Genomic DNA, 20,609 nt, shown 5'->3' with positions numbered 1-20,609 from the left:
CAAAATTACTTGTACTCCGTATTTTTGTTTATATATGGATATTAGAGCATCTCCAATGGCGGCGAGCGGGCCGGCTAGCCGATTTCCGTGGCTCGCCGGTCCGCTCGCCGAATCATTGGAACCGGCGAGTGCTATTTCGGCGAATAAATCGGCTAGCGCTGGCCGATTCGCGAGCGCTCGCCGGTCCGCTCGCCGCCATTGCAGGCTCAGGACCGGCGAGCGAATTAATTTTTTTTTAATTTTCGAAACACTATATATACGTGATTTGCACGTCATTTTCATTCACACCACTTGTTTTAACGAGTACTCTCTCTATCTTAATTTCTGTACAAGATCAATAACGCGAAATTGAGAACAACAACGAAGATACTCCAGTGACGAGTGGGTCTCAAACCCCCCCGGTACCCTTGGGAGGTGGATGAGGTCCGATGCCCGGGTACTACAACATGTACCCGTGGCAGCAGATGATGCCCGGGATGGCACCCGGGGGCAGTATGCCGGGGTGGACACCCGGGATGCAGATGATGCCGGGAGGGGTACCGGCGACGCAGGGGACTCCGGAGGGGGATAAACGTCTATCGCCCCAGATTTGATTTTTCGACTGAATCTTCGCACACAACGACTGTAACACCCCACTTTTTGAACCCTAATTTTCGAACCCTAAAATACATGTATTTAATGCTTTTGATATTGCGAGGACCGGGAATTAATTATCGAGTAAAATTGTTGAATACCTTTCGTGACCTAATTTTGAGTTGTAATTTTGACTGGGTCAAAATTGTTGAATATGTGACATGGTTGCTCGAATAATTGAATACGGGGATAAATTAAAGGTTTTTGGATAATCGATTAATTGTTATGAGAGCTAGAAATTATGAAATAAATTACATCGCGAATTTAAATAATTTCCTTTCCGTGAGGAATATCTATTGGACTCAATTCCGTATTGGATCCGATAAATTAAATAAATACTATAAAAATCCAGACCGTGATAAATAAATTGGGGACTGCACATTTAAAATAAAATACAATGGGCCGTGAATTAAACTAAACTAATTAAAATAAAAAATCTTTAATTAAATATTCTACGCAGATTTTCCTCCTCCGTGAGTAGATATTTCTCCTCTGTAATCTGCAAATAAAATACCAAATAAATTCAAATAAGAAAAAAAAGGAATTTCGAAATTTACTCTCCTTTCCCACTACTAAAAACCGTCCCTCCATCTCTCCCACAAATCTCTCCCGTATCTCAACCCCCTTTCCCCTATATTAAATCTCTTATCAGTTATTTCTTCCCTCACCAATCGTTCTCTGCAATCAAATTTTTCTTCTTCAACTCCTATCCAAGGTAAATTATATTCTATCTGTATTTAAATTTTCTCCTGCTTCAAAATCTAATATCAAAGTGTTGCTGTCGGCAGTAATCAAAATTCTCCAGCTTCAAGAACCTGCTTTTCAGCCTTGTGAACTTCACAGCCCAAATTCAATTCAAAGAGGTAATTTCCTACCCAAATTTTGAACATAAATTATCGCATTCTGCACCATTTATCACATACTCAGCATCAATCTCCCAAACAAAGAACTAATCGATAGCAATCAAGCAATCAAAACCAATCGAGCGTTACGAATTGGAACCCCCCTTGTTGCGAATCGAAAACTAAGAATGAAAAGAAAACACTTTTTGAATGAGAACTTATCTTTCGGCTGAATCGGGGCTGTTCGGAGTTGTTTGGGGTTGAAGCGATGAGAAACGGTGGCTGCCGAACACGTCGGCCTGTGCGAGCAGTCGGTGATGACGGAGAAACGGAGCCGGCGGCGACAGCAGCAGCCTGACGCCAGTCGGCGAGAGAGAAGAGAAGAGAAGAAGAAGAGAGAGAGAGAGAGTGGCAGACGTGAGGGAGACTTGGGGGGAGTACACTTGATTTTTGGGCTTTTGTTATTAATTGGGATTGGGCCTCATTAATTAGAATTGGATGTTTGGGCTCCATTTAATTGTTTGGGCCTCTTTAATTTAAATGGTAGGATTTGGTTAGTTGGGCTCCAATTTAATTTGTAGGGGCTTCTTAATTTAATTGGAGACATAAAATGGGGGAAATAATTAAGTTTTGGGCCTTTTAAATAAATCTTTAGGCCGATAATTAATAGTGACGAATTATTTAATTAATTCCAGAATATTTCAACGAATGAATAATTAGATCCTAAGTCCGAAATAAATATAGTTCGAGGGGAAAATGCTTGCGATAATTTAATTACTTTTTTTAATTTTGGAAATTTCATTTCGATATCGTTGAGAAAAATACGAGGAGCTAACGGAGGAATTCGGGGTGTAAGCGGCCGCCGAATAATCGAAAACCGAGATAAATAACTTCGCTTAGGATGCATGCATTTTTTACTTATCTAATTGGAAAGTATGTTGATATATGTATTATTTAAATTCTAAAGGTGAGACTTCGCAAGAGAATCGAGATACCAAAGGGAAGGAAGTGTAGAGAATTAAGCAATTGAGGTGGGCTTTCTTTTAAATAAGGACAACGTCCTAAATATTTTATCGATGGAAATGAAATTGTATTTATCATGCTATGGTTTGATTTTTACGTGCCTATCTGATGGGGCTTTCTGCCATTATTATATAAATCGAATTCGGGTCCTTGTATGGCCGCAAACCCTACTTGGGCTAGTGTACACCTATGGTAGATCGTGTGCTAGCGTACGGGCTGGCCGGTCTAGTGGCTTGGTTTGTGGCCACATTCCAAGTCATGTATGAGCAGATATGGCTAACGTCTATGGGAAAATGACTGATCAGTCGATGTTTGAAATGGAAATGATTTTGAGTGCCTCGGGCATTTCTAAAGCTAAACCCCGATGGTTACTTGTGAATGGCATGATAAATTACTCTTTATTGAAAATGTTTTCGGCACGAGCCACTGGGTATTCTTATAATACTCAGCCCTGCATGTGTTTTCCCTATGTGCAGGTTGAGCGGCGACGAGGATGTGGTGGTGTTGAGCAAGTGAATTTAAGATTTTAATGTTGTCTTTGAACCTTGAGTGTCGTTGTGTCTTCACACATGACGTCACTTTTTCTCTTGGTCGTTTCCGCTGTGACTTTTCGTTTATTCATGTTTTATTTGGGCCAACAACTTTAATTGTTAGGATAATGGATATTCCGAATTTCTTGTTGGATAATTTTAAACTCTTGGTTATTTAATTGGATATTAATAGTTGGTCCAACTTGTGTTGAAACCCTAATCTTTTTCGTCTGTTTATTAAATTCTTTTAATCACGATCGCCCGTATTTATTAACCCTAAGGGGCGGTCGTGACAACGACCCCAACGGAGCCGCAGTTCAGCAATATGAGACTTTCTCCTTAGAGGAGTTGGGGATTGATCTTCTCGGTGTTCCGGAAACTCCCGTTCAAACGGGGGGAGTAGGGCGGGGTCGGGGCCCCGCAAAGAAGAAGGGCAAGGGGAAGGACAAGTGGGTCGGCCAGTCGTCACAGCCGGTCGAGGACGACCCCTCGGTGCAGAGGAAGTGGACGGACGCGGAGAACGTCCCGCTTTCCAAGACGTGGGTGAGTGTCTGTGATGATCCTCTGACTTCGAACAATCAGAGGATCGTCAACATGTGGGCCAAAATTGTTGCAGCCTACATGAGATTTTGCCCGGAGGGGAGGCCGCGCACCGGGGAGGAGTGCCGGAAGGGGTGGGACCGAATCAGGGCTGGAGTCTCCCGATTTTCAGGCTTGTACGCCAACGCCCTCCGCATGCAGAGTAGTGGCCAAATGGAGGATGACTGTTGGAGGATAGCGGGGAAAGCCTTCCCCCAGCCCGGGTTGTATAAGGAGTTCACCTACTGGAACTGCTACAAGGTGCTGAACGACTCCGAGAAGTTTCGGGTAGGTGTCGACGCTGGCTGACCGAAGAAGCAACAACTGAACTATACCGGTGATTACAGCGGCAGCAGCGGCGGTTCCCACGACCTCCCCAAGGATGCACAGGAGTTCCTGTCCTCTCCCGCGTTTGCTCGCCGCACTTGCCCGGTTGGTCAAAGGCGGGCGCAACGGGAGGCGAGGGGGGCGCCGGGGGGGTCCCAGGAGGTACAGTCGGCATCCCCCTTGGCCAGTCGACAGAGGATCTCAAATTCTTCGCGTGTCAACAAACGTGCGCTCAGATGGCCAAGACGTTAGCCAAATGGCTGACGGCGACGGACCCCGAGGAGAAGAGTTTTCTTCACGCAATGCTCGTGAGCTTGGGTGACGATTTGAGATCCGGGGGGCACCGGAGGGGTTCCGGCGGATACGGAGGCGGCGGCGACAGTGACGGTGGCGAGGGGGGCAACAGAGACGAGGAGTGAGGCGGAGGTTGTGTTTTTTTTAAATAATGTATTTTTTTTAAAATTAATGTATTTTTTTATTGTCCTTTTTTTAATTTAAATAATATTATTGAATTTTCTCGTATCTGTGTCGTACTTTTAATTCCGTATTTTGTGTGATCGTCAATTATTTGTTTTATTTAATTAGGGTTGATGTGGCTAGGCTATTGCCGGGCTATTTGCTTGTACTGATGATGTGACATGAGAATTTTTAGTGCTGATGATGTGGCAGGAGGAGTTTGTGGCTGGGCTATTGCCACTGGAGATGCCCTTAGCATCCAGTTCAAAAATTGGAGCTAAATTATTGCCGCCAAATCACGATTACACATCGAACATCAGTGGATACTATTGATCGAAGGCGCCATGGAGGAAAAAGGTTGCATTTGGATTATGTTCAAAGTTTTTGCATAGATCTTAAATCTATCACAACGATCAGAAAAAACTAGTCTAAGGCCAAGGATTTTAGATTGATCAGAATGAATTTCTCCAAATCGGTCGAATGAGTTATTCATTATAGTGTTCAAGCTCTTCGATCAGAAGCAGAACGGTTGAGGATTTTTCTACGTAGAGGAGGAGATCGGAAATTGCTAGCTTATCAAGCTCAATCAGAGTATTTTTACCATTTACGCCATTAATATTTCATTTATGCTTCTTACTTCGCCCAAATTGAGTAACTGGAAATGTTAACAATCGTGGAGTTCAGATTTCACTGTTATGACTTGACTGTTGAACCAAATTTTTGATAATGGTTAATTGTATCTCCATGCTTCGTCTCTGTTGGCTGAAATTCAATTTCGTTTTGAAATATGCATGAGTTCATGCCTGCCAGTTGCTTGACTAAATGCGCCAATATAATTTTTATAGTCCTGACATCTAAGCTAATTAGTAGTATTATCATTGCGGAGGACAATCTTAAGAATCTTGGGGAAATGTGAGTCTTATCTTGCTCGATGAGATGCCACTGGACAGATATATAAGGAAGAATATTAATGCACAGCTTAATTATTATTCTAGATGGCAAATGCTTCTATCTGTTCTTCAGCGCATTGATATTCATTACTAATAGTACTTTGTTTTACTGCATCTTAGATATAAATATACTTATGTGAAACATCTATTTTACCTCTTTTCAGAGTTTCTGCGTTTTACAGTTTACATACAATAGAGTCAGATTTGTTCATTTTCCAGTACTTGTCATGGCTATGAAGCAAGAGAGAATCCTATGATACAAGAAAAAACTTTATTAGCATTACAAACTTCATATGAAGTTCCGCAACAATCTTCAAACTTATAGAACGTGTGTAGATATGCAAGCCATATACACAGCCAAGCCGAAAAAATAGAAAAATAAATGTAAATTTTGTTGCAAACATTTGACAGCAAGCCAAAAAGGTGAAAAAATTATAAAAAACTTAGAGCTGGTTTAAATCAGAAAACTTCAAACTATATTTAAAGCGAAATGAGTTTATTTACTTTCTGGAATTGTCGCCTTTTTTGGAGATGGCGATTTTCCAGTAATGGCTTTCTTCACCTTGGCAATTGAATGCTTCACTTTTGATCCAACACCTGAAAGTATGTTGTGAGATTTCTTATGAGCTACTTTTATGTCTGCGTCTCCAATATCAACCATGACGGGTGCTTCAGAACCTAAGTCTGATTTTTTCTGTTCATGTGATTCCTCTTCACCATCTTTCTCCTCATCTGTTTTCATGTTTTCGTGCTGAGCCTCATCAATGTTTTGAGCAGGCATGTCTTCAGTGTGCCTGGTTGGCTCTTTTTCTGTGGGAGAATGATCTGCCATCTCAGAGGTTCCTCTTGTAGATACATGAAGCTGATCTGACAAGGAAGCCTTGTCAGTCTCTTCTGATTCAGTCTTCCTTTCCATTTGATGGTCCTTTCTTTCCTTATTTCCGCATTCATCTTCTTCTTGCTCAACTTTAGAAGGTTTCACCACTTCATGTTCACCTTGGAAATGTTCTGTAGATACATTCTTGTCACCATCTAGATTCTCAGGAATCAAATTCCTGCTGGTATCACCTGATTCCAGGTCAACATGCTTATCTTTCAAGGAAAGAGGAGATGCATCCAATTCTGTTACACCAGTGCTACCCAATCCTCCATCTTGTGCTGGCTCATTTTCTGAAGTGGTGATGTCTGAACATTGGGCATGTGGTAAGAAGAGAGGGGAGTCAATTTGCTGAATTCCCTCTTTTTTCTCATGTTGAGCTGTATCCTCAACCAATCTTTGATGAATGCTTGATTCCTGGACCTTTTCTGTATCTGCACCATTGAGACTTTCCAACTGACTGGGGATACTGTATGTATTTTTCTCTTCTTCATGGACGTCCACATTATCCCCTCCCAGTTTCTGTTCTTCTTTTTCTTTCTTTAGAGTCTCTAAGACCCGTGCAGCTTGAATTGGGTTTGTTTTCTGTCCTTCACTAGTCTCTGTTCTTTCTTCTGGGTTTCCTTGCACTGGATTATGATTGCTTGATACACCATAGGATTCCTTAAATAATTCCTGGTCCTGGACATCCTCGCTTATACTCCTGGCACTTTGAATATTCACTGCATCATCTTTTTCTGCCGTTTTCACTTCCGTAACGCTCATATTTGATTCTTCTGGCAAGTCATAAAGTTTGGTTTGTTGGTCTTCAGCCTCCAGAAGGTTTCCTTCCGTACTTTCTCCTATGTTTTTTGATGTGGAATTCGCCAAAGTTTCAACTGGTGTGGAGGTGTCGGCCATCTCTGTGCATTTTTCATTCAAATTTTCCACCTCTTGACTTTCTGATCCATTTGCTCCTGGGACTGGAACAGCAGCTCCCAAATCAATCCCAGCTTTTGCTTCTTGCACTTCAGCAGTGATGCATGCATCCTCTGAGGGTTGTTCTGCTAGTGCAATGTCTTTGACCAGTTGGTCTTCGGTTCGCAGTGGGGTTCCTTCTGTACATTCTCCTATCTTTTTTGCTTCTTGCAGTTCAGCAGTGATGGATGCATCCTCTGAGGGTTGTTCTGTTAGTGCAACATCTTCACTAGCAGAGGATACTTCGCATTTTGTGATGTTTTTAGGATAATCCTCTTCAGAAAAAATTCCTGTTGTGGATTTTTCATTGTCTTTCTGGGTGTCTGGCCCAACATCTCTAACTGCACATTTCAATACATCTTTGATTTGAGGTGATGAATCAAACTTCTCAGCCTCAAGATAGGCTTCTTTATAAGTTTCTTTTGCTTCCTCCTTACTTTCCCCTTCTGAAAGTATCAAAGTTTCCTGTAGAGTAGATGTCTACTTAAAAAATGGTGGTCTATAGTACAACACTTCATTAATGATGAATATGGGTGTATGCTATTCCCTTTACCTCATCTTCTTCCTGCAGTTTATCTGAGCTGTATATTTCATCTTCCTTGTTCTGTTCCTCACTTTCTTTCCCAGGGATTATTGCTATTTGGACAGTCTAGACATCAAATATTATAGGTTATTGAAATAATACTGAAAGTATATTTGGTGAACCTGCAATTTCCTATGTATTACGAGTGCCATGCTTCAGAGTGGTCATCATAGTGTAGAAAGTGAATTTTGATGAACATACCTCTTTATTTGAATCTTGAGTGTCTGTGTTCACGCCTATGTCTAACTCACGGACATTTTCATCGTCTATATTAGTTGTGGGCTCCTCAATTCTCGTTGCTTGCTCTTCCTGGTGGAGAATTCTATCAATTGCTTTATCTGTAAATGTCTTTTCTTGTTGGTCTTCTGGAGCCTTGTCATCAGCTTCTTCAGAGACTTCTGGTACCTGCTCAAATGAATGGGATTTCAACATCATAACCTTTATCATGAAAACAGAGTATATATTTTCTCATCGTTTCTGTATCATTTCCAATCTTTGTTAACTCATACTCCCTCTGTCCCAAAAAAATGACATTTGGGACGACACAAGAATTAATGCATAATTGGTAAAGTAAGAAAGATGAGGAAATTGGTAGTTAGAATAATATTAGTGGATAGTGGGACCCGTATTATTATTAGTGTTTAATGGTGGGCCCTAGTGGTATAAGTTGTAAATAAATTGATGTATATGGGTAATGAGTTTGGGAGAAGTTTCTATAAATGGAAATGGGATAGTTTTATGGGACGGACGAAAAAGGAAAGTGTCCTTATTTTTATGGGACGGAGGGAGTATGTTTCTTTCTTGTTTATGTGTTGATCTTGCTTAATCTCTTCTTCTCTGTGACTATCTGTGATTACCTCTAACTCACAAAAACCTTGATGATAATCTTTTACATCTTCATGTTCTTCCTTGATCTGCATAATATATCATTTAGTTAGAGCGCTTGATGTTCATCTAACAGAAAGACCAAAAAAGATGCAGTAGATAAGAAGAGTTTACTCTTGATAATTGGTCCTTCTCGCTTGAAATGTCATCCTTCACGATTTCTTTCTCGTACATAGTTTCTTCTTGTACTATGTCCTCTATTACAGCTTTGTCAGATTGTATTCCTGATTCTGTGTTAAGATCTTCTTCCTCTGCTTTTGTCTCTTCTGTTTCTGACATTATGTTGAAAATTTGACCTTGGGCAATAGATTCAAGGCTCCTTTTATCGGACTCATATCCACCTTTGTTTTCTCCAGGCGTAAATGCAACTTCAGTTGAGTCTGACCTTTTCTCAGTAAAGCTACCAGCATAGTTGGAGGTTTTCTCAACAATTGTACTCTCAGAATCTTGTCCTTCTACAGATGAGGGAGTTTTCTCTTTGATTGCTGGAACTTCTTCATTTTTGGTTTCAAGGTCTGTAACAGAGTTGGATGTCGAATCTTCCTCTAATGCCACATTGGATGTTGACACATCCTCTGATGCCACAGAGATTGGGCTGCTTGAAATTTCCTTACATCTATTTGAAGATACTTCTTCTTCGCCAGTCACCTCCTTTGATTCTAGGACGTCCAAAGAAACAGCATCATTAGGCAGTGTTTCTTTTATATGTTTCTGGTCATTTTCTGCCTCTCTTTTAGATACTTCTGCTTCCTTTTCTACATTTGGAAGTTGGTCCTTTGTTTCTGTACATTCTGTTGAAGCTGTTTCTGCCAAAGTTTCACTTATTGGTATTTTCTCCAAGTCCGTTTTGTCATTAAAACTGTTTGCTTCCCCTACAATTGGATCATTAATCTTCTCCAAGACCACAGATTCCAAGCTGGTACTATCGGATACATGCTCGTTGCTTGTCATCTGTTCCAAAGACAGTTTTCAGATAGAATTCAAGAAAGAAGCAAACTATAACCAGAAACATATAAAAAGTATATTGGGGTCTTGATTACTTGCCTGATTAGATGCTACTGTTACAGCATTAGTTATTTCAACAGCCTTGATGTAACCTTCTTCCTCCTTTGTTTCTTCTTTAACATCAGCACTATCCGCCTCTTTGGGCACCTGTAGATCCCCATAAATGGTGAACCACAGATGTCAAGTTGTCTCCCTTTCTTTCAAGTGCTATTAAGCTTTATAACAATCTACACAACCTAATGCTAAAAATTTCCCCCGTTCTTTAGCTGTTGGCTTGTCTTAATTTTTTTCTTTTAACTGAATGGGTATTATATAATTCTTCATCACCTTGGGACTTGATTCCTTAGCTCATATCCATTATCTTGCTTGACCTCTTTGTATTCAAGCTTAACAGTATTTTGAATTTTGTATTATTCCAAGCTTCAAAGCTTCTTAAAACTAGTCTTAGAAAATCTGAACCTGTCTTTTATGTATGAACTGTGAAATGTATTCATATATTGAGTAGGCACAAACATGAGATAACTACTTAGGGGAAGGGGACAGGTAATGACGAAAATAAGTAAAGGAATAGTCATACATGTCCAACTATATCTGATCTTCTAAACAAAAATTTTGATAGACGATTATTTGATTATGGATTTTTAAAAGCTATCCATATTTTGGGGATTTTTTTTATAACTCTGATTTTCTGAGTCAAATCTCTACAATAATTTTTGTTGCACTTAACAAATTTTAAAGTCTATCTGATCTCTAAGCCTGACATTATGATAAACTCTTATGTTATAGGACGGTGATCATTAGCGTAAGCCTCTTCTATAATAACAAGTTGTAATATCAGAAGACATCATATCAGAATATACTCTTACTAAGTGATTTTATTAAGGCCTAGGATTTTAAAATGTAGTGAACTTTTGTACTCACCACTCACAGTGTAACTCAACTTTGTTAGTCCAAGAATAATGATTTATGTATCAACATTGTGAAAACTAATTTTTTTTAATAGCAGATTACTTAATTTCAAATAGTAGTATCAATATAACAATTTGTAATTGGGCAATATGCACTCATAAACTGTGTATGTGACTGTGTGTGCACTGTATATGTGTATATATACTGAGGTGTGTGTATCTGTGTACATGTATCATTGTAAGAAAATCCACATTTTACTTGTGGTTCTTAGTCGTACCTCAAGTGCAAGATCATTCTTGTCAGCTTCACCTGCATCGGTTATTTTGTTTCTTATAATTGTTTGGGAGTTATCTTCTAAGCTTGGCTCCTCAAGTGAACAAGATGTTTCTGTGTCACCACTTGAAGTAGATGTTTTATGATCCTCTGGCTGCAAATTCTCTTTCTTTGGTGCAGTGTAGTCTGTACTTTTCTCATCTTTGGGAAATTCAACTGTGCTTGGTTCATCGCTAATTTTTGGCTCAAGCAGAATTGACTCGTTTTCAAAGGCCTCCATTTTTGAAATCTCTGTTAGTGGTGGTCTTTCTGGTTCCTCTTCTAAATTTATATCATGTGTCAATTCTGAGGCAGCCACTTTGAGTAACAAGTCATTGTTACTATTCTCATTCAAATCATTCTGTAGTATGGAAGAGCAATTAAATAAAGTGATGTACATGCTCAAAGGGAAACAATAATACTTTGCTTCCTATTTTTAAGTTTCACTGCTCAACATGATTCAATTCATAATATGATTCTCACCTGTAATTCTTGAGTTTTCTCGTTGGTAGTAGCTGCATCAATTCTTGTTTCCTCTTCTTCATCACTTGGTATTCTTTGTGTTTCAGTTGGGATTTTCTCCTCAAGGATACCCTTTTCCTTTGTATGTTGATCGAAATCAGATGTTTTTATATTTTCAGCCGGTATTTCTCTCTGCACTTCTTCCATCAACAAAGCACTCTCAGAATTTTCGTTCTTTTCAGATAATTCTGCTCCACTTGTTTCTTTTATCGAGGATACGTGCTCATTTTCTTCATCCAAATGCTCTTCCAAATTCTCATCTGGAAAAATTGTTGGTACATTCTGCAACAAGAAGAATAACGTCACTACCATTCAATGAAAAGCTTTTGTCACCTTTATTTATTACTAGTATTATTCCTTTTTAGTATTTCGTGTATACTTATGATGAAGCTCCTTATCGTAAAATAGTAGTATCAACATTGTGAAAACTAGTTTTTCAGAATTGATTACTTAAGTTCAGATAATATTAACAATATGACAATTTGTTATTGGCCAATATTCACTCATTAACTAGGTATCTGACTCTGTGTGTGTACTGTATATGTGTATATTGAGGTGTGTGTATATATACTGACCTCGTCCTTAGGAGTTTCGTTTTCAATGGTTGTTGGATCTAAAATTTGCTCCACAATGGAACTTTCTGCATCTTGACGTGGAGCAAATGCCTTGGTGTCCTCAGTTGCCACTTCAGAGGAGTCAATAGGATCCTCAACCTTTGCTACTTCCTTAACCAACATGCTTTCTGTAATGTCATCTTTTGGAGTATCTGATACTGATGTGCTTTCACTATCCTTTACCGATTGTTCTTCGCTTTCCAGTATGAAGTCATCTGCTTGATTTTTTGAATCTTCTTTAGTGTCCTCATCTGGAGTGGTTGCACAATTCTGCATCAAGTATAAAACATTTGTTAAATCTGTTCATCCTGCAGATACACATTCGTGTCAATTTTTATCCAGCATAACACAGAAATTCATTTTTCAAAAATTTGTCCACTGATCTTGTGATAACAAAGTCAGCTTACTACTATGATTCTCACCCCATCCTCAAGAATTTCTTGCTTCAAATCAGTTGAATCAAGTGGTTTTGCATATTTTTCGTCATCCATGGTTTCTTGAGAACCTGTAGTTGGCGCTTGCTTGTCTAAGGGGTTTGCTTCTCTGTCATGACCTGACGAAGTACCTTTAATATCATCATCTGCTACCTGTGATGACTCAATATTCACATCTTCCTTTACCAGAGCACATTCTGTTTTTTCCTCATCTTCATTCAAGTTGGCCTTTACATTGTTTTCATATGCAAATTTGGTCTCATGGCTAGTAGTTGGTTCATCATCATTGATCTTTTCTGCAGGAACTTCTTCAGAAGGAGGTTCTTGTAAACCATCCACTTCTACTGGTGAGTTATCGTCACTGTCTCCATTTTGAGCGCTTATCGCAACATCCTGTGATGATAATTACTTAAGAACATGATTGAGCTAAAAGAAGAAAATATATTATCGAGTTCTCTTTTCACTAAGAACCGAGCTAGTAATTATCCCTGTTGTCTTGGAACTAGTAAACAACAATTGATAGTGCACTTTCTACCTCTACTTCAGAATTTACATTGTTTTTGTCAGCAGCGTCAATAGTTTTTTCCTGTGTTTCATCAATTGTCTCTTGTGGATCAGCAGTTAGGATTTGCTCCTTAGTGGGGATTTCCACTTTTTCTTCTTCTTTGACTGGACTACTTTCAATGGAGGACAGTGCTGGAGCTTCTGAAGAAGGTATATTTTCACTCTCATTTTGTTCCCACTGTGAGCAATCTTCTTGGACTTGCATGCTATCTTCTTTGTCCTCATATGGTGTAGTATTTGCAATACTTTTCTGCAAGTCCAGACCATTTGTTAAATCTATATGGCATCATACTGATAACAACTTGTGTCTTGGGGATGACTGAAATAAGAGTATGTTACTATAGTTTCAATGCTAAAATGATGATCAAACAAGAAGTTATAACTACAGTGAAGGTTTATGCCAATCTTCTAACAACCAACCCAAATATTAATGTATAGTTATGCTAGCATCAGGAAAACTTAGTAATTCGTGCAATATACTAACTAGGCATGTCACGATCCAGATTATAGTAAGTTTGATTCTCACCTTATCCTTGAGAGTTTCACCCTCCAAAGAAGTTTCACTAGCAGCTATCTCCTCTTTGCTATCATCCCCGTTTCCTTCAAGATTGACAATGTGGCTTTGCTCATCTGGAGAACTTATTTCTCTCTGTCGGCTTAAATGGTCTGTTTCAATCTCCTGTTCTGCCTTTTGCAATGACTCGAAAGATACTTCTTCATTGATCAAGCCACCTTTACCTATTTCTGTAGACTCCTCGATGTTGGCATTCCCAGCCGAAGCTCCGTTAAGTGGATTTTGTGAGACAAGTTCTTCAGATGGCATGTTATCATCCTTGCCACAATCCGAAATATCTTCTACAATACCCTGCGGCATAAATAAAAATCATAAAGATCTATTCGCCAAAACCCAGGAAAAAGGATACTGTTAACCATTTTCTTTTAGGGTCAAATTTAGCCATTTACTGTTTACTTCTATTTCATAATAACAAACTCAAATATTGTAATCCGTATTTTTGTTTGCACCAGGGGAATTTAGTGATCGTGCAGTGAATAAATTAGGTATTTACCGATCAAGAAGTTTAACAAGTTTGATTCTCACCTTATCCTTTGAAGTTTCATCTTCCTCCCCCGTTGCATTATAAAGCATCTTCTCTTTGTTATCATCCATGATTGTTTCAGGATTTGTAGTGGGGCTTTCCTCATGTAGAGAACTTGTATCCCTGTCTCGACATACAGGAGGTGTTTCAATATCCTTATCTGCTACTTGCAATGACTCGAGGGGTTCTTCTTTCATGATCAAACTTTCTTCAGTAACTTTTGTTGACTTCTCACCATTTGCATTCCCTGATGAAGCTTCGTTCATTGGATTTTGTGAGCCAAATTCTTCTATTGGTATGCTATCTTTCTTGTCACTATCAGGAATAGCTTTTGCAACATCCTGATGTAAAAAAAAATCATAAAATTCTATTCACCAAAAGACTGACAAGGATGCTCATACCCTTTTCATTTGGGATTAAATCTAGCCATTTATTGTTTACCATAATGATAATAAGGTAAGAACATTATTCACCTTTGTCTCAACATTTTCCTCATGTGCGTGAGCCACATCAACAGATTCTCTCTCTGCCTTGTCAGTTGAAATTCCCAGTGGATCTGCATTTGTGATTTCTTCCTCGATGGATTTGTTTTTGTCTGGACTTGGATCATGTTGTTTAATATCCTCAGGCTTGACTTGCAAGAAGTCAATAGGTGTCTCCACATCTGTTTCTTCCTTCCCATACATATTTTCTGTATGCTCCTCATTTTCCATTTCAGGTGTCATTGACTCTTTGCCGCTATTTTTGGGTTCATCAGTATTTTTTGACTCCCTAGCATTGGTTTCCTCTACTAGTGCTTCTATCAAAGATGAACTTTGATTTTCCTCTTCCACACGTTCCTCGTGTTCCCTTGCTGAGCAATCCACTTGGGTTACTAAACTCTCTTCAATTGCAACATTCTGCAGCCAAATAGTAAATAAAAACTGATAAGCTATAAGCTATATGGAAATTATTTATGTTCAGTTGTTTTCTTCTTCTTCCATATATGTATCATTGTAAGAAAATCCACATTCTAGTTGTGATGCTTAGTCGTACCTCAAGTGCAAGATCATTCTTGTCAGCTTCACCTGTATCGGTTATTTTGTCGCTTATTATTGTTTGCACTTCTTCCATCAACAAAACACTCTCATAGTTTTTGTCCTTTTCAAACAATTCTGCTCCACTTGGTTCTTTTATTGAGGATACTTGCTCATTTTCTTCATCCAAATGAACAATTGTTGGAACATTCTGCAACAAGAAGAATAAAGTCAGTAATATTCAATGAAAGACTTTTGTCACCTTTATTAATTATTATTATTATTATTATTATTATTATTATTATTATTATTATTCTTTTTAGTACTTCCTGTATACTTATGATAAAGCTCGTTAGTTAAATAGTACTCCATCCGTTTCATGTTAATTGAGTCATTTTTCTATTTTGGGAAGTTCCAAGATGATTGAGTCATTTCTATTTTTGGCAAAAAGTAACCCTCCCTCTCTCTTACTTTATTCACCATACACTTAACACACTATTCTAATCTCCGTGCTGAAAAGAAGTGCCTCTATTAACAAGGAACGGAGGGAGTAGTATATTTGACTAGTACCTCTACAGTTTCTTCCCTCTCTGCTGCTGCATCAACTGTTCCACCCTCTGATCTTTTGTCCACCAAATCAGGTGCTTTGGTATCTTCAGGTTTGACATGCACATCTTCTGTATTTTCTGTATCCCTCTCATCATTATAAAACTCAGCTTTATTTGGTTCTCCATCCTCAAATCGAGCCTCTTGCACTGATGCATAACTGGTTTCCTGTGCCAAAAGTAGAGGCAAAGGCGGCTCTTCACTTTCTTCTTCTTCTGAATCATCTTTCTTTTTATTTTCTGAACCTTCCATTTTAACCAATGTGATTCCTTCAGTATCCTCAGTTGAAACAGTTGTTAACAGATTCTGCAGAAATAATTAGAAATTATCAACTCCATGAGTTTAATGATAAATAATTTTAATATTTTCAAACTGCAGCCATATACTATATCTCTAAGTAACTGAAGGGCCATTTTGTATTATGAATATCATCTTTACCTCACTAGCTTCCTTGTGTTTGTCAGACTCATGAATAATTTTGTCAACCGTATCATCGCTCGTGACTTCTTGGAGAACTGTATTCACGCTACCCTCTTCGGGAGAACCAGAAACAATTGGTGGAAAATTCTGGAACAAGTGAAAAATCAATTGAGTAACTGCAATATATAAAGTACTAATATTTCTAGAAAGAAAGCTGTTAATCTTCAAGTGTCTCTGTGACTAAGTGAAAGGGAACCAGAAAAAATTGGTGGAAAACTCTAAAGAAAGATGAAAGTCAACTTACTGAGTGCAATGTAAAGTTTTATTATTGCTACTGTCCATTTTATTCCTTTTCTTGTTAGAATAAATCTACTATTCTTTTAAGTTTGTGACTAGGGAATAGCAACCAAAGCTGTTCATAGCAGGAGAGTTTGTTATCCATACCTCATGACTGTCCTGTCCCTCAGCTACATCACTTGTTGCTTCTTCTGGAAGAACTTCAGCGTTGTGTCCTTGGGTTATATTAGAAACTTCATTATTTTCAAGGGCTACATGCAGTTCTGCAAGATTTTCTATCTGCATGTCTTCTTTCTCCAAAGTACATTTTGTATTTTGCTCGTTTTCAGGTAGTTCAGCTTCTTTGTCGTCTTCACTCTGTCCTTTGATTTCACCCGTGGCTGCTGAGGCGTTATCATTGGTGCACCCTGTTGACACTTCTTTTAATGACAGACCCTCTGTGTCCTCTCCCAAATCCTCATTATGATCTATTTGTGAGTTTGTGACTTGGACAACTGAGCTCTCCTCAGACTTCTCTACAAGCTTTGGGTTTCTATGATCTGTAGCAGCATCTTCCATGGTTTTAGACTTGCATTCCACATCTCCATGGCTCTCACTCAAAGTCTTCTCTGAGGGAACTCCATAGTCTTCTGGCGTTGTCACAGGCTCGACACTTTTCTGTAGATCCATTTCTTCTTCCTTAGAGAGTGACGAGTTTAAGTCCCTCTTGCTCTGTAGCTCGTTGGCATTTGAATTCTCAAGTGCGATGATGGTTTCTCCAGATGTACTATTTTCAACACTTCTTTCATTTTCTAATTCATCCTGTTCTGAGGTACTCTTATTGTGGTCAGAATTCCCTTCCTTAGAGACTTCATTTCTGATAATACATGGAATGTCCTCTTCTGTTGGTTTCTCATCCACAGATTTGTTATCTATTGTCTTCACTTGGAAATTTGGCTCCTCCCCTTCGGAGATGCAAGGCGTACGAGACTCAGTTTCTCTGCTCACTAGGTCAGCTTCCTGTAATATCTCCTCTGTAAGTGCTACATCTGTGGTGGAGGAATCATTTATGCCATGATTATCACTGCTTGTGTATTTAGGCAGCTTAGTCGCCACCTCAGTGTCGTCCATATCAGGATAAACAAGTGTATCTCCCACTTTTGTTTCTGAGGTCGCAACAGATGAATCGATACTGCACACCTCTGGTATCACATCTCTACCACCATCTTTGTCAGTGCTGTTATATTCTTCAGCATTCCTTTGGATTACTTTCACATGTGTCTCTTCAGTTATGGCCAATTCTACTGGTCGATCAACAAAAGTATCAGAGCCATCTCTCAATGTTTGATCTGTCTTTTCACTATCCTTACTGATATCAGGTGAAATGTTTGTCAATTTACAATGGCCTTCACCACTTGAGAGATTCTGAAGAAAGAACAAAAACTATTAGCCCCATGAGTTTAAAGATTAATTAATTTTATAGTTAAGCCATATATTTCAGCTCGTAGAGTCTCATCTTGTACCTCAAGAATTTCCTTGTGATTGTCAACCTCGTCACTTATTTTTCCATCCTTATGGTCACCCATGGCTTCTTGTAGATCTGCATTTATGCTTCCCTCTTTGTGAGAGCTGGAAACAATTGCTGGAAAACCCTGCAACAAGATGAAAGGTTAATATGCCGGCTTTATTGTTATTATTGTTGTTGTTGAAAGTGAATCAAATCAAGAGCTAGATTGGAGGAGAATCAGTCTAAACATTTTTTTTCCATATTCAGGAGTCTACTTAATTTTTTTCATTATAGTTTAGTGCTCATGTCAAGGAGCCAACTTTAGGTATTAAAATGAATGAACTAACGATTAGTTATGGATCATTAGCTGCTTTGGTACCATATAGAAATGGTCCACTTACCGCCTCATGGGGCCTCATAATGGGGAGGCTTATTGTTGTTGATATTAACTTATTATTATCTTTTCTTTTCTTCAATTGTCTGACCAGGGAAAAAGCAAATTTCATTTCTTAGTAGGAGTGTTATCCATACCTCAACACTCTCCTTTTGTCCATCATTTGCATTGATTGTTGCATCCTCTGCCTTGTTTGTGTCTCCATGCAGAGTATCATTTCTGCTTTGCTCCTCTTTGAGGTCTTTATCCTTGTCTTTCACATTATCTGTGGCTTCTAGGACGATGTTTTCATTGGTCTCCCCAGTCGATACTTCTGTCAATGGCAGCCTCTCACTCTCCTCTTTAAAATGCTCATCACGTACAACCTGTGACTCTTCAACTCGGACTGGTGAGCTCTCCTCAGAATTCTCTACAAGCTTTGGGACGTTATGATCTCCTTCTGAGATGCAAGGTGTATGAGACTCGGCTTCTTTGCTAGGGAGACTAGATTCCACTAATATCTCCTTCGTAAGGGAATCATACGCGCCATGATGATCGCTGCTCGTCTCTTTAGATAGCTGAGTCACCGCTATTGCACCTTCTGTACAAGGATCATCATCTGTATCTCCCACTTTCATATCTGAGGTCACAACTGATGGATCCGTGCTGCATTTTTCTGGTACCACACCTCTGTTTCCGTCTCCATCCTTGCTGATGGATTCTTCAGCATTCTGCTGGCTTTTTTCCGCGAACGTCTTTTCAACGAGCTTACTGACATTGGGTGCAATGTTATTTGCAACCTCGTCAGTCGAGGGTGATTTTAAAAAATGCTCACCCTCAACTATAGGAAGTCCAACTTGCTCCTCTCTCTGCCATGTTCGATAACAATATTTATTTGTTGATAAAAAGAATAAAAGATAGTATATGCTAAAATAGAGAGTTTTGTCTTAAAAGTAGCAACATAATATCCACTATCACTGTAAAATTCTGCAAATTTGATGTAGATGCATGTCTATAGTAATATCTGGCTTTTTTCTCTAAGTTATTTCTATGTTTCAATTTATTACATGTATATATTTATTTTCTTAACATCAGTGTTATAGACCTTATTGATCTAGCATGTTCGATCTGCAGAGTTTCAGAGAGGCAAACTGTGATATATAGTAATTTTATGTCCTTAAAACAAAGTGAACCCAACTAGTTTAACACAAGGTTTCCTGCTAGAGATCTTGCTTAAAACTTTTTGAAATAATTTTTCACTTGTATATGGAGTATTTGGGATTAGCTGTTTGTCAGTATAAATGGCATGTGATCTCTAAGATAATGTCTTCTTATTACCAGAGATTCATATTATCATCCAAGAAATGAAAAGCGTATGTTTTATAGTAGTATGTTTCTTGTAGATATTTAAAGAAATAAACCGATGTTTTGCTAAGATTGATATATAAGAAGATGCACAGAAATATGACCAAGAACTTGAATTTCATATAGGTAATATTTCGAAAAACATCTTTAGATCATGAAACAACTTACTGCTTCATTTACAGGTAATGGAATATCTGCATCAGTTGCCATCTCCGACTGCGAATCTGTGGATTATGGAGCTTAACACATCTAGTTTTTACGTGCTAGTTATTTTCCCATATAAAGGTATAAATAGAGGTGTTTTAAAAGAAATGATCATGTTTGGTAGATGAATGCAATAATGCTGCTGACTGTATCATTTTGTTAAAGTTGGCAAAAAGTGACAAAAATGCCACTTCACTTTTGCTATTATTTTTTAGTTGGCTGGAGATCGACAATGGTCCAAGTGAGTGTGATCACTCACATGCCCAACTTGCTTTGATGGAAAAAAATCACTCATTCTAAAATAGGGTCAATTATTTTCCATGCTCACTTATTGCTGATGCTGGAAACAATAGCAAAAGGCCATGTTCTGATAGTATATACTTAGTCTGTAGGCTTTTGTTGTGGGACAATATTTTATTCAATCTTTTGGACATTATTTCCGGAAAAAGCTGCCCAATATTCCTTCAGTTTTGCTATTCATGGCAAAGGCCATCAAGGGTTAGTCGGGTATTAGTCCGTTTAAGTCTTGATAGAGGGCTTTATAAACGAATACCTTATCCGTCCCACATGAGTTGGGCATTTCTTTTCGGTATTAAGAAATGAATGTTTTAAAGTTAAGTGGAGAGAGATTAAAGTAGGAGGAAAGTAGAAGATAGAATAAAGTTTTACAAAATAAAAAAACTCAACTAACTTTGCGTCTCAAAAAAGAAAATGACCAAACTACTGCAGAACGAGTAATAACT

General features: G+C 38.6%; 1 protein-coding gene across 2 annotated transcripts; it reads right to left on the bottom strand.

Annotated features, from left to right (window-relative positions):
- Window positions 1–5,594: 5,594 nt before the first annotated feature.
- LOC121774117 (microtubule-associated protein futsch-like) lies at window positions 5,595–19,990 on the bottom strand. 2 transcript variants are annotated; one of them, XM_042171038.1, is made up of 21 exons: window positions 19,831–19,990; window positions 18,456–19,166; window positions 17,941–18,069; window positions 16,586–17,842; window positions 16,160–16,288; window positions 15,686–16,027; window positions 15,135–15,326; window positions 14,573–14,998; window positions 14,102–14,440; window positions 13,529–13,867; window positions 12,992–13,252; window positions 12,427–12,831; window positions 11,966–12,274; window positions 11,352–11,672; window positions 10,834–11,229; window positions 9,687–9,794; window positions 8,757–9,593; window positions 8,615–8,671; window positions 7,959–8,162; window positions 7,728–7,823; window positions 5,595–7,639 (listed from the first exon to the last, which is right to left on the bottom strand). In XM_042171038.1, the coding sequence occupies exons 1-21, from the start codon at window positions 19,870–19,872 to the stop codon at window positions 5,837–5,839; spliced, it is 8,703 nt and encodes a 2,900-aa protein (XP_042026972.1). In that variant the 5' UTR covers window positions 19,873–19,990; the 3' UTR covers window positions 5,595–5,836. The 2 variants fall into 2 exon arrangements, with proteins under 2 accessions (XP_042026972.1, XP_042026971.1); XM_042171037.1 differs by having other exon boundaries at window positions 12,974–13,252; window positions 19,831–19,989.
- Between the last annotated feature and the right edge of the window lie 619 nt (window positions 19,991–20,609).

This window comes from Salvia splendens, chromosome 17 (assembly GCF_004379255.2).
Source record: "Salvia splendens isolate huo1 chromosome 17, SspV2, whole genome shotgun sequence".
Classification (NCBI taxonomy): Eukaryota; Viridiplantae; Streptophyta; class Magnoliopsida; order Lamiales; family Lamiaceae; genus Salvia; species Salvia splendens.
The sequence above is the reverse complement of the archived record's forward strand: the minus strand, read 5'-3'. Positions and strand labels throughout refer to the sequence as shown.